The sequence below is a fragment of the Pelecanus crispus genome, chromosome 5 (assembly GCF_030463565.1).
Source record: "Pelecanus crispus isolate bPelCri1 chromosome 5, bPelCri1.pri, whole genome shotgun sequence".
NCBI lineage: Eukaryota > Metazoa > Chordata > Aves > Pelecaniformes > Pelecanidae > Pelecanus > Pelecanus crispus.
This window is the reverse complement of record NC_134647.1, coordinates 24,641,559-24,654,805: the sequence shown is the minus strand read 5'-3', so window position 1 is coordinate 24,654,805 and position 13,247 is coordinate 24,641,559. Positions and strand designations below refer to the sequence as shown.

Below are 13,247 nucleotides of genomic sequence, written 5' to 3'. Positions count from 1 at the left end.
TCCAATATTGCATTTTTAGTTGCACAATGGATTTTGTCAGCTCTTCCCACGTTTAAATACAGCCAGTGGCAGAAAACGTTCTGTATTATTTCAATTTTTTTTTTTTTTAAAAGATGGGACAATAAAGGAGAAATGTCACACAGTGAGTAATACAAAGAGTGACTTAAACCAGCAGACAATAAGGAACCTCTTGAAACACCAGCATTTTACACAGGGACACAGATGCATAAAATTTACTGTCAAAATGTTTATTGCAAAATAGAAGTTTGGAACAAAGAGAAGCAAAGGAAAAAGTTCACATCAAAAGAAAGTTTATGACACCAATTGAGGAAATTGAATACATTGCAAGATTTCTTTTTGCTTGTTTGCTTTGGTTTTACACTGGAAAAATCAAATCTACAGTGTGAATAAAACAAGACATTGTATGTCAACTGCAATAAAGAGAATAACTGACGCTGCAAGGTTTTACCACACAGAAGTGTAACATTGCATGTTCCACACAAATGATATATTCAGTTTACAGCACAAGAGTTTTGGCACAGGCATTGCGCTCAGCTTTGTTTTTTCAGAAGGGAAAATGAATTTTTCTAACACTGTGAAAATATTTTCTATTCAAATGTCATTGGTTCACACTTGAAGTGTAAGTAGCATTGACTCCTAGTATTCAGTACAAAACTTCTTCAGTAGTGCAAAAGCAAGAAATGCAGTGGACTATATCTGACTTTAAAAGGCATATGAATATTTAGCACACAATATAAAATGTTTAAAGAAGGTTGTTGGTTCTACAGTTTTAAAATTAAATCTTCACACATCAGAAATCTCTGTGCAGATCTTACAGTGTACACTAAGTCGAAGTCTGGGGGAAAAGGGAAAGGTTTCTCCTCCAGATTCCTACCAGTGCATTTTAAGGGCTGTGAAAATTACTAAATGAACTTATTCTTCTACCTGAACGTTCTACCTAGGACTGCAGTTAAAACCTCTGTCAAGTTAGAGGTCTTATTAAAAACCTGTAAAAGCTGCCTGATTACAGAAAAAGGAACTACAGTACTAAAGACACACAGTAACGCTGCTGAATTCTTAACGGTTATATGCACACTATGGATTTACTGCTACTGCTGATAGCAATGTAAATCATTGTTGCATCAAATATTTAACTCAGAACAGCCACCTTAAAACCCAGAAGGAAAGGGAATCAACATCTAACAAAACCGCTGGAACGATAAACAAATGACAAGTCAAGAACATGACTGCGTGACAAGGAGCTGTGCCAGATCTCACCTCCTGGAAGCCCTTCCCATCTAGAGGGGACAAGCTCCACGTCAGGCAGCACAGAGCCGGCTGGGGATGTAGCACACCTACACACCGTACCTTAGGACTTGCTACTCCAAGGAATTAGTGGTGTGATCGTCACAAAAATGACTAGATCAAAAGTTTTTCTCCGTTTTTTCCTCCTTCCATTTTTTCCCCACTTCTGAAGGAAAAGAAAGGGAGTTGGGAGTTGGACATCCTGTCTTGGTCCCAGCTCACCCTGTATCTTCAAGCAAGCCAAAAGCCAATCCTCACCATTCTTCTCTCGAGCCATTTACCCATCTAAGTCAATGTTGAGAATACAACAGCCTGGTAAAAATGAGAAGTTCAGGCCTGGTTCCTACCTTGCCCCTCCATCAAATGCATCAATACTATTTTACTGCAGATGCCTCCATGGCTTTATGGAAGGTAGAAAAAACTGGGATCCCAAAAGGCCTCATGGGGACTAGTGAGGTGAGAGGTGTACGAGGCATGGGAAGGCTTTTGGTGGCTTTGCTTACAGCCCAGATCAGCCAGAGAAACACCTTCTGGGTTTGGTTAATGCTTTCATAAGCTGACACACTATGTGGCTGTGGACTGTTGTGGAGATCTATATACCCTGGTGATCATACAGGTAGGAGACAGACTGGGTTGCACTGCAGAGCAAAATCAAGTGTGGAAAATGAAATACTCTGACCTCCTCCAACCAACATACCTGCCCACCACAGCCACTTGCAAAACCTTTAGCTAGTGAGAAGCGTATCAGAGGCAGAAACAACACAGCTGGATTCTCACATACAATTTTTGGCTTGTAAACTGAAGACATCTGGTATGAAAGCCATCACTAGAAAGTAAAAATGCAATCAATACCATTATTTTTTTAATAAGCGTAGCCAAAATCCTACATGTAACACTATCTCAAGGGAACTGCATCAGAAGAGTTTGTCATATGTTATCATGTTCTCTACAATTCAGAGACCACCTTGGCTACTTTGAACACACAGGTAAGTTTTACAAGAGTTTAAATTTTTCCTTAATATAGCTTAATTTTCTTTGACAAATAATGTATGAGGAAAGAAAGGGGAAGGGGGGGAAAAAAATCCATCTTTGTTTCATTAAAAAATACTGGAACTAAGTAGATAGTGGAAATTCCTATGAGCACACTACCAAATTCTGATGATATTTTGCTGAAATAAGTTACACACCTGCGTAAGCATAAAACCTTGAAGACAGACTTAAATCTTGTGATTTTGCAACTATGAAACCCTGTGTCATACTAATTAAGGACTATTTTTACTTCTGTAAAGATTAAGGAGTGGATTTACAAATTCACTTAAAACCCATGCAAATATAAATGTGCATGAAGTGCTCTGAGATTGTAAGATGCTAAAAAAGTGCAAAACATCAATGCTAGTGACAGATATTTTTTGTTGGTTTTGAATACTAAATGTACTGAACCAAATTTCATTTTCAGTTAAAGCTGTACAACCCTACAGTGCTTATGTGGTACAGTAATTTATGCACAATGACACACATCTTAAGATCTAAAGTGCAAATATTAGATTACACAAATCCATCAAATTTTCCTGAGTGCAAAGTGGCAGTTGCAAAAATAGTATCATTACTGTAGGTGTTAGCAGACATAGACTTACAAAAATAGTACAAATCTGCACTGGAAACAGCCTATTTCCATTTAATTGTTTGCCCTTCAACGTCCCTTTTTCTCCCTAAAATCAGGTTGTTTTGATGGACCTAAGAAGCCATCCCTACCTGTGCCGAAGGAGCAAGTTTCTCCTTGGGATACTCCGTAAACTTATTACATCATTTAAATTACAATCCTGTCATGAGAAAAGCTTCTTAACTTCAAGCCAATCGATTTGCAACTGTTAGGAAGAAGGTGGAATGTGGAATGACATCCTACAGAAATTAAGCATCTTGGAGGGTCTAATCCTATGCAAACTGAGTGGAGTAGCCTAGCTCAAAGCACAGCACTCACTGCCTTGCAGGTTACCAGACCAGTACTGATGCTTAAGGATAAAACAATTCTCTCTCACAACCCGAAGAGGTGCCCACTCGTCACTCTAGAAAAACTCCTTCAAAGAACTTTCTCTTTTGTTGAGTGAACGTGTAATGATTTCAGGCCTGCTGTTATCTAATGTATCCATTTTTCTCTAAGCTATCTACAAAAACACTCACCATAATATGTAGGTTAGAGCTGTGTAACAGGCAAGCCTATAATTAAAGAAGCCACTCAAAAACAGAAGTTTTCATAAAAGAAACCCCTCCAGTAATTGAGAATGGAATTTTGATGGCTTATTCCCACTACAGCTGAACTAGACAGTAACGTTTTTCTTTTGAAATGCTGCCCTTCTTCCTTGGGCAAATATTTTACATCTTCCTTTCTAACCTGCATTTGTGTTTGCGCTGGTTTCCCTCCCTCCTCCTGCATCACCACTAAAGGGGTCATCAGGAGAAATGTACTTGCTGCTCTCAACATAAGTGCCTGGAAGGCAATTATTGCAGCAGATTGTTACACACTGAGTTTTACGGTAAGTCATAACAGCAGTGGCAATACTTTAAAAGTGATTTGGCCGCAAAAAACAGGTACGCAGGGACTAGTAAATATTCCTCACGTTACCGCCATCACACAGAATTTCACATAAGCCACAGTAGTAGGGCCCAAGCTGAAATGTCACTGTGGCTTCTCTTTGTCCTTTCGTAAGAGTAGCACACACAGAATCAAAATTTACTAACACCAATTTTTACTCTCAGGTACGAGAATAAGTCCACTGAAGTTAATGAGGCTTCCTGGATTTACATCAACATAACTGAAAATTAGCTTCTAGATCACAATATCCAAAAATAGATGCAGAGGTCTGATTGCAGTTCGCTTTGCTAGAGTGAGTTATATACACATGCACAAACACGTGAGGGGAAAAAAGAATGTTTATACAAATCATCTACTAATAGCGATTATCTAGATTCTGCTGCTATACAGTTTTTAAACTGTACATTTAACTAGCCCCTCTCTTCCCCTCAACCAAGCTTCTCTCTGCCTAGAAACATATTTGTGACTTCCCACAATGCTGCCATGAAAAAGGCTTTAAAATAGAAACACAGCAAACCCCTTCACTGCAACAGTAAGAAAGAATGGATGGTAGAGAATAGCAAATCTGGAAATACGAGTATATTCATATGATTGACAATTAAAGGGGTAAGGGAAATGACAATAAACACAAAAGAAAAATTCAAAGTACATTAATGGCATTAAAGGCATTGAAGTTTCCCCCAATGTTTTCAGATCTTAAGTTTATCAAGCCATAGTTTCTGTAATCAGGCATTAAGAATTATAGATATAATCACAGTTCTTAAAATAATAATAATCTCAATTAGTTTGGAAAGTTTAGTTCCAAATTTCATCTGAGCAGAAATAAGTCAGCACAATCTAAACAAAAACAACATGTCTTTCTACACACAAACATGCTCAGCCTGGAAAACGCCTCACTTTTTTTTTTTTTTTTTTTTTTTTTCCCCCCCCTTTTACAGGATTTCAACAGACCAAACTGACAGGATTCTTGTTCTAAAACTTTATTGTTTTGCTTTGCTAACACCGATTTCAAGGTTAATTCTATAACTGATTTCATTCACTGCTATCATCTGTGTCATCAAAATAATCATCATCATCATCATCATCGTCATCTGACCAGTCGAATTCACTGAAACCCAAAGCCATGTTGATTTTCTTTCCTTTTCTCATAGAGGTGGTTTTAGAAGAATTCTTTTTGGCTTGCATGTTTATCTGCATTCCAGATTGCAGGACAGATCCTGCTTGGTTCAGAGAGAAGATATCCCCAAAGCCCGTCATCATCAAGGCCTTCAGACTTTGGTTCATGCCAGCTACCTCCCCGTTACTTGCTGCTGTGATCTGACATGACATCTCTGCACTGTTTGACTCCTCTGTTTTAGATTCAAAGTAAGACTCCTCAGACATTCTTGCAGCAAGAGGTAAGAAAAACTATTTAAAGGAGGAAAGGACAGAGCAAAAGTGAAAGTTAGAACCAATTTAAAAATCGAGGAAAAAGACACCACCAGATTAGTTGGCAATCAACAGAAAGCACAATGATTAGTGAATCTAAACACGGAGATCAAGTAAGAATTCATTAAACCAGACAGCTTCATTCTGGGGTCATTGTTCTTAAATGGAAGTGCAAAATCACTGAGTCGCATGGCAAGAACCACAGGTAGCAGAGTTTTCATGACAAAAGAAGGTTCAAACTCTTCAATCCTTCATTTTGTACAGTGTAAAACAGAATGTGACATTTCCCAGCCAGGTGGACTGGCTCCCAAGGCAATGTGGATACAACAGAAGTCTGAGTGAGTTGCTTAACTGAACCCTTCAGGATTGAAGAATAAATCATGTTAAGATCAGAGAACCCAAACAAGCTCCCAAAGTTCGGTGCAGAAGTAGCAGCCCTCTAAATATCAGAAATAACAGCAGCAGTATTATTTGTGCAAAGACTTGAGCGTATGCTCAAAAGGAGAGGAAGGGGTCACCCTGCAACGGCCGCAATCAGAAATGAGCCTCTCACCAATGCAAAGGACACGGGAACCGGCCTCCAGCCCGCACCGGCACCTTGCTTCTGGAAGCTGTCCCAGGGAAGAGCAGGCAGCGGAAGAGGGGCTGATTGGTCGGCTGGTCAGCTTCTTCAGCTTGGTTGCCTTTGCTTTTTTTTTTTAGTGATATCAATAGACATCTGCCATTTGATTGTACATCATATTAAATCTCTACTGATTTAATCTTCGCCTACAGATAATGGTGTTTTCCTGACCCAGTCTGTTTGTAATAAGAAATGAAATGTGCCCTCTCCAGCTAAATAATGATTAATGCCTCTTCAGAGTGGCCGGGCTAGTAACCTCTGTGACATGCTTGCCTGTTCTCGACAGGGAGTAAAAGCTCAGGAGTTTCATCCCAAATCAAACTACCTACTAAAGCAACAGCAAAGGAGCTGTGCGTGAACACCTGAACTGGCCTTTCTTTCCAAAGCTGTTTGCAAAACCACCTGCCCCAAATTCACGGTTTTCCACATCTTTGAAACCTAATCAGAAGACTGACTCAAGAGTCAACAGCATTGGTCACAACAGGTTACAGGGGTGATTATGGTGATGCCCTGGTCTGTAACACAGGAGGCTTCACGGCCAGGCTGCTCAAAGAGTGCCCATTTCTTCACAAAACCACTTACATTGACAAATTAGCTATCATTAAAAAGGGCAATATCCATCTTTGTTCCTCTCGAGTTTCCCCTTCTTACATGGGCTTTATATTTGCGTTGTGGTTAACAAAAGTTAGTGACCATGGTTTAAGAAATTAAAATAAAATTAAGAAGTTGGGGAGATGGGGTGCCCTAAATACTCTTCATGCGTCCTATGGCTAAGTGACCAAAGAACCTGCACCTAAGCTTCTGTACACCTGGCTGCACAGGAAAAAACAATTACACCATCACCAGAGCACTACTCGGATCAAGGACACCAAAAGCTACTACTGATAAAGAGAAGGAATATTTAAAGAACAAGATCTAGCCACAGAAACAAGGTACCCAGGACACACGATTCAGTGCCCGGTAGTTCTTCTGTCAGCTATTGGAGTTTTAGGCTACTTTAGATCCATGGAAAAGCACCCCTGACATATAGGAAGAATTCCCTATAAAAATCAACAAAGCTGCAAAACAGCTTTCCTCTAAAACACGTTTCTGGGTCAGTGTTTGTGCTGTGGGTAAGCTGTGAAGGGGCCGTAACTGTGGCTCATTTTGCAAGTTATAATCACCTTACTTCCTTCATATTTTGCCATCTCATTATCTGGAGAACTTAGGAGCTCTTTGCGACAGGACCTGCCTTTGGTGTCGCATTGCGTATGACAACTATCATGAAGAGACTTTTATAGGTGGCTGGGATCCCCAATCTGTGTACAAGCCACTGTTCTCAAATGAGCACCTGCAGGTGCACGGCATCACAGGTGAATATCTAGATTTCATGTCTCGCTCACTGCCTTCCTCTAAATATGAGCTTCAGCTTAGCTACATACACTCCCTTCTTAAAGTCAGGTCCTCTTTCAAAAGAAGTCTCCCATTTCACTACAGCTGTGGATGTATTTTATTCTTCCAAAAGGCTCCAGATTCCCTTGTGCAAGAGGCTCTTGGAGGTCTGCACAAAGGGAATTTGCAGAGATCAGACTCAAAGGTGTCTGTTGTATAAGACACAGCAGAAACAGGGTCAAAACAAGAGCAGGGAGAAACACTACTTTCACAGAAGTGTTTCTAAAGATTGGCCTCATCCTCCTCTCATGCTGATGTGTGTAAGGCTATACTTTAGAGTAGGAGCAGCCTGCCACTCATAGCTACCTACCATGCAGGATGAAGCTTCTACCAACCCTAAAACACTGGAGAATCAAGTGGCAGCGACAGCTTCCCTGTTCTCCTTTCATTTGGTTTGAGTTTCTCCTCCTGCACACCACTTTAATAGTATCTGCTGGCCTCTGGTCTTTGCTGCAGAGCAAAACGAAGAAGTGACTGCGGAGCATAGAGCAGGGATGACAGTACCAGCAAAGACACAACAAGGCCTAGTGTTGGTTAAGAACCAGGTATAAGCCTAGTGGCACCCTAAGCTGTGTTATTAGCTCCGGTTGCCATATCTTTACTACTGTTTTAACAGCCAACGTAGCTTAAAATCGAGCAGTGCACCTCCCTGTTGCAATCCTCCACTTTGATACTGCTGAGCAGACATACCCTGAACCAAGGGAGGGAGGGAGACACTTGACTCCAAGGATTACGGCTTGCAAACAGAATGCCCAGGGATATTTTGCAAATGATTTACAGCTATGAATTTAAAATATAGATGTATTTGTAACCAGTGCCTTGTAGAACTTCATTTGCTATGAAAAAAACAATCCTGCTTGAACAAGCCAATTTTTGCCAGTATGCCAATTTTTTTCCAACAAAAGGGCTTTATTTAAAGCTGTTCCGTGTAACAGTTCACTAAAGATCTATGGAAAAAACAAACCTGTATTTCTCTATTAGAAGAAATTGCATTTAAATGCAATAGGAGAGTTGGGTTAATGTTATGCAGAAAGATAGTTCATGCTTAGCACAATAGGCCTTAGCACAATGCTTTATTCTTTCAGCAATGCCAGCTCCAAGTGAAAAGTAGAAGTCATAAGCAAGTACAGCATAAAAAACCCTAGGGCCCTGCTCGTGAAAAGATTTGCTCATTAAGGCTGTGTCTCATGCTGTGCTCAGGATAGATGATGGCCCACAGCTCAGTTACTGGAAGTTTGCAAGCGTTAAAGCAGGCATACAGATATCTACTGAGAACATACAGTATCTGCACACAGGAAAACATTCATTCTTCATAATTTCACTACTGCATGTTCACAGCTGGAACATGAATGCAACTTCATTCAAACAATAGCAATAAGCTATGCGTAAAACCAAGTTGTATGTAAATGGGTCTGGCTGGAATCAAGGTTCTAAGTAGCATAAAATTGTGCATAAGAAAAATCAAATGCTACTGCAAACTCAATTTGGTATTTGTTTTGGGTAGTGCTTTAAAACAAGTAGGTAACATGGTATTTTTCTTAACAATTCTGTTGTAGTATGTGTAGCCATCCACTAACCCTGTGGTCCTCCCTCTGCCAATCAGTAGTCAAGAGCATCGTATCTCGTTAAGAAATTCAAGATAACCCAAGGAAGGTTTTTTAATTCAATTTATTAATAGAAATGTGGCAATCCTAACAGCTAACAACTGGCCAGGACAAGTATGGTAACTATAATTATGAACAAAGCCCTAAATTAACACTTCAAATTTTGACCCCCTTTTTCACAGAATGGAAATTTGCTTCTTCTCAAAGAAAAAGAACAGAATAAAAAAAACCTACATAGATTTCTCAAGCCTTCTTTCTGCAAGAAACAAATGATTCTTACATTTAAGACCAAATCCTGCATCCATTAAAGTCAACAAATTTCTAGTTGAAAAATGAATTTATTGAATGCAATCAACTTTTAAAGCTGAGAACTGTAATTAAATCAATGGGAAACTACTTAAGTGCCCATGGCACAATATGAACTATCAGCAATATCTGATACCTAATGTATTAGATGAAATTTTAAAAAATAGTATAGTTATTTGCAGTGATGTAATAAAATAGACTTTAATGGGCCCAAACGAACAACTGAAGAAAACAGGGGCACTATTTCCTTGGTGTGTCTTTAGATTTACATAGACAAAGGTCCAAATACTTTCTGAAGATGAAAGGTTGAATTATTGTCTACTTACAGGAGTATTGGACTGTTCGGTTAACTTCTGCTCCCACATCCTCAGACGTCGCTCCCGTTCCTTTAGTTCCTGCTCTTTACAGCTCAGATCACGCTCCAGTTTCTTTAGCCTCTCTAAGGTTGCCTCAATTTCACATCTGCACGGAGACAATTTGTTACGTCTTGTCTTTTCCTGACAGATATAAATTGTTCATAATTCCCACTTGAATGTTAATTAAATGTGAAAGGCTGAAAAGTACAATACTAACTCAAGCAGTTCATTTAATTACCAAATGCAAAGCCTTTCAGAGCTTTAAGAACAACTGGCAATGTTTGTACTTGAGAATAACCATAATACCTTCAGTTGAAGAAAAATAGCATTTGAAAGGTAAAATGCCATATAAAATCAACATTTTAAGAACTAAAATGCTGTCTTTTCCCTCAACATCATGAAACATGATCTTATCCTTAAAGAAACTGCCCTAAGAACTGGTAACAGGGACAATCATTAGCAACACAATACGGGCAGTCTAAGAAGCCCATTTGCCTGGGTTTGTAACTTGGCTATAAATATTATTTGGACTCAAAATACACAGAAGCAGCACTGGGGTGTTTTTCCCACTTACCTTCCTATTTCTCTAGGTGAAGACGTAAGAGCAAGAATATAAACCATGATATACCCAGCCCTACAAATGGTTACAAATACAAGCTTCTCGAGTTAGGAACAGTTAATAAAAGGATTTGGTTTACTTTGCTTCTCACCATACATGCAAAGGTGTGAAAAATAAGAAAGGCAGGAAGCAAAGGCGGTATTCTAAGGAGCTTCAGATACTGTCTTTATTGGGTTGCATTGCACGTACCTCATCCCTTAACAAAGTGGTTTCCTTTGACATGCTTTCTGATGGACAGTATCTTTTAAACACATGAATTTAACTGCTCTTGGAAAAGAGTTTAACAAGTTTTGCGCTACAAATGCATGGGTATATACTAGAAGGTACACAAAAATAATTCTGTCACTAAATTCAGCCACATTTTTTGCTTGTGGGATAACCAAAGAAAAACCTCCAATTTGTACCAGAGGTTACATTTGCATTTAGCAAACCGTTTCTGTGACTGTTTGGGAGACTGTGCACAGCCTGCCACCTGTGTCCTGACTATTACTTCAACTGTTTCCTATTCATATTGTGGGAATAGTCAATCAGAGCGTTTCATTTTCCTCCTAGAGAGAGCAAGCTCCTAAGGAGACAGAGATCCTAAGGAGAGCTCTGAAGATAGCTATTGCGACTCTGCAATGCCAAATCTTCTGAAGCTTTCACAACAGTTTCCCTTCATAAACACACTGCAAACAAAATCTGCTCCTTCTGATGTTTTCAAAAAGAAACTAAAAGGATCAACAGAGTTAGTTGTCATTTCTGTTGGGGGTGGGGGGCATGGTGTAGAAAAAAAAAGAGAATTATTTCTTCCTGTAAATCTCCTATCCTAGCATGGAATGATTAAGCTCTTCTCCAGTATCAACCTAAAGGCGTTCAGGCTCTCAGTGTGGCAAAATGCATACCCAACAGCCTGTTTAAGTAAATGAAATAATTTAAATATTCCAAATCTCATAGATTTCTTATTTTAATAAGACATCTCTGTCAGAGAGTAATGCTTACGAAGTACAGTGAAAGGATTCAGAGCTGGAATAACTAGCAAACTCTACTGCAACCTCTACCACCATGCTTAATTCTGCTGCAAAAATCAGCCACCTGGGGCAAGGGCATTTATCACACTTAAATCCTGCTGAGCGAGCTGTTCAATGTGGGGGTCAGAACAAATGCCCCTCACAATTATTATGCTTCAGATTTCAAGCAAAATTCTCTCTCGTATTTAGGCATGCAAAGGTCAAGGCTGATCTCTGTGCTGGGTGGAAACTGGTCACACATCCTAATAAAGAGACAATAAAGGAACAAAACTAAAAAGCACTGGACAGAAGGTCAGAAAGTGACTCCTCTTCAACCATTCATTTCCCTGTCATAAGCCCTTTCTGTCAGGTGCAACATAGACTATGCAATCTACTGTGGGAACTACAGAGCAATCTGAGGATAGCTGCAAGTGCTGCTTTTCTTAGTTTGTCTCTCAACATCACTGCTACTTATACGCAACTCTATAATTTTTAAAATATGTAAATTAAGTTCTCTTTTAAATAACATTCTGCACTAGGAAAGTCCTGGTAACAATAGCTTTCTATATGTCAAAAGTCTATTTTGTGCTGTAATTACCTTTCTTCATTAGACAGAAGCTTATAATAAAAGGTCAGTCTGTGAAAACAGTTGCATTCTGAAAAATAATTCTACTGTATAATAAAACTGTGTAATTAAAGAGAAAGCTACCGTACATTGCCCAGTTAATGAGTCTTACTTCATAAATGAAGCAGCTTGAAACATTATACATGGTAGGGCATGTGGATTTGTTTGCTTCTGTAGTTCTGCAGTCTGAGCTTACTGGCTTTTCTAGAATAATCTCATTCTGTGACACTGAAGAATGTATACTGTATTATTAGAAACTATAATGATAAACAGTCACAGATTAAAAACAATGACTGGCATTTGCTTATAAGTGCTGAATTGCTACTGATACACTAATATAAGTGTCACTAATAGACTATTTTAATCATTAGAACAGCCGGTCGTTGGGAGAGGATGGAAGGAGAAATGCAGTTAGCATATATGACTAAATGCTGACAAATATGATTTCTCACTGAATTGGAACATCATTACTTCAATAGTAATTTTTTTTCTTACTGTAATAAAAGTGACTTGAGAAAGAACTCCAAAAAGATCACAGAATATGAACTTAAACATAAGGCAGACCTGTGCAACTTAGTTGTAAGACAGTGCCCCTATTGAATTAAATAGTAAAAACATGAAGGGTAAAACAGTTAGGAAATAATATACTGAATTATTTTAAGGAAATGACAGAACAGGCAGATTAAAATGCATTATTAATATAAACATCAAGACCAGTAAATGTTGCAAATAAGACTACATTAAAGACAGGTCAAAGCGTCATTTATCTCATCACCTCTGCCAGTCATGTATAGATTCAGCCCACTCCAGTTTTCATGCCAGCCAGCCAGAGGCGTTGAAGACTCCAGTTACTCACTGCTACAGATGCATTTTTTGCACGTCTCTATACAAAAAACCCCTCACCTTTTTTTAAAGAGTGGGAAAAAATGTAATCCACCTTGTCTGAGCTTTGATTTGCTTTGATAAGTGCAGTATCCCTGTGAAAGTGCAGTATCTGGATCGCTGATTTGGAGGTCCCTCAAAGGAACAAGTGTAACCTTTGCTCTTCCCAAGCCCACCCTTCTCCAGGGCTCTGATAGCCAGCCTTCATTAAAATTCCCTATTTCTTGGTAACACAGGTCATTCTCTCCCTATTGCTGGTTCAACTATTTCTTTACAAGTCACTGTGGGATAAAAAAATATAAAAAAAACCCAAATCAATGAGTAAAAGCAAAGACTTTTCAATGCAGAAGTTAAACCACATTAAACTTCTGTGTAACTGTTCTCAGAAACGGTCTTAGCCTGGTTTCGTTTATCCCTTGGGATCACTTTATGCACACAAGTCCTTCTACTTTAACTTGCGTATTTTTTGCATACTTTCTGTTAATTTGGC

At 39.0% G+C, this 13,247-nt stretch overlaps 1 protein-coding gene across 2 annotated transcripts in view; it reads right to left on the bottom strand.

Annotated features, from left to right (window-relative positions):
• The window catches only part of MAP3K20 (mitogen-activated protein kinase kinase kinase 20), a 91,774-nt gene that overhangs the window by 22,881 nt on the left and 55,646 nt on the right, over nucleotides 1–13,247 (bottom strand). The window contains exons 10-11 of one of the 2 annotated variants that reach the window (XM_075710589.1): nucleotides 9,613–9,748; nucleotides 4,799–5,302 (exon numbers count right to left, since the gene is read on the bottom strand). In XM_075710589.1, the coding sequence (XP_075566704.1) occupies nucleotides 4,928–5,302; nucleotides 9,613–9,748 (511 nt within the window). In that variant the 3' untranslated portion in view covers nucleotides 4,799–4,927. Of the gene's footprint in view, nucleotides 1–4,798; nucleotides 5,303–9,612; nucleotides 9,749–13,247 lie in introns of those variants that run through there. The other variant, XM_075710588.1, reaches the window with a different exon arrangement.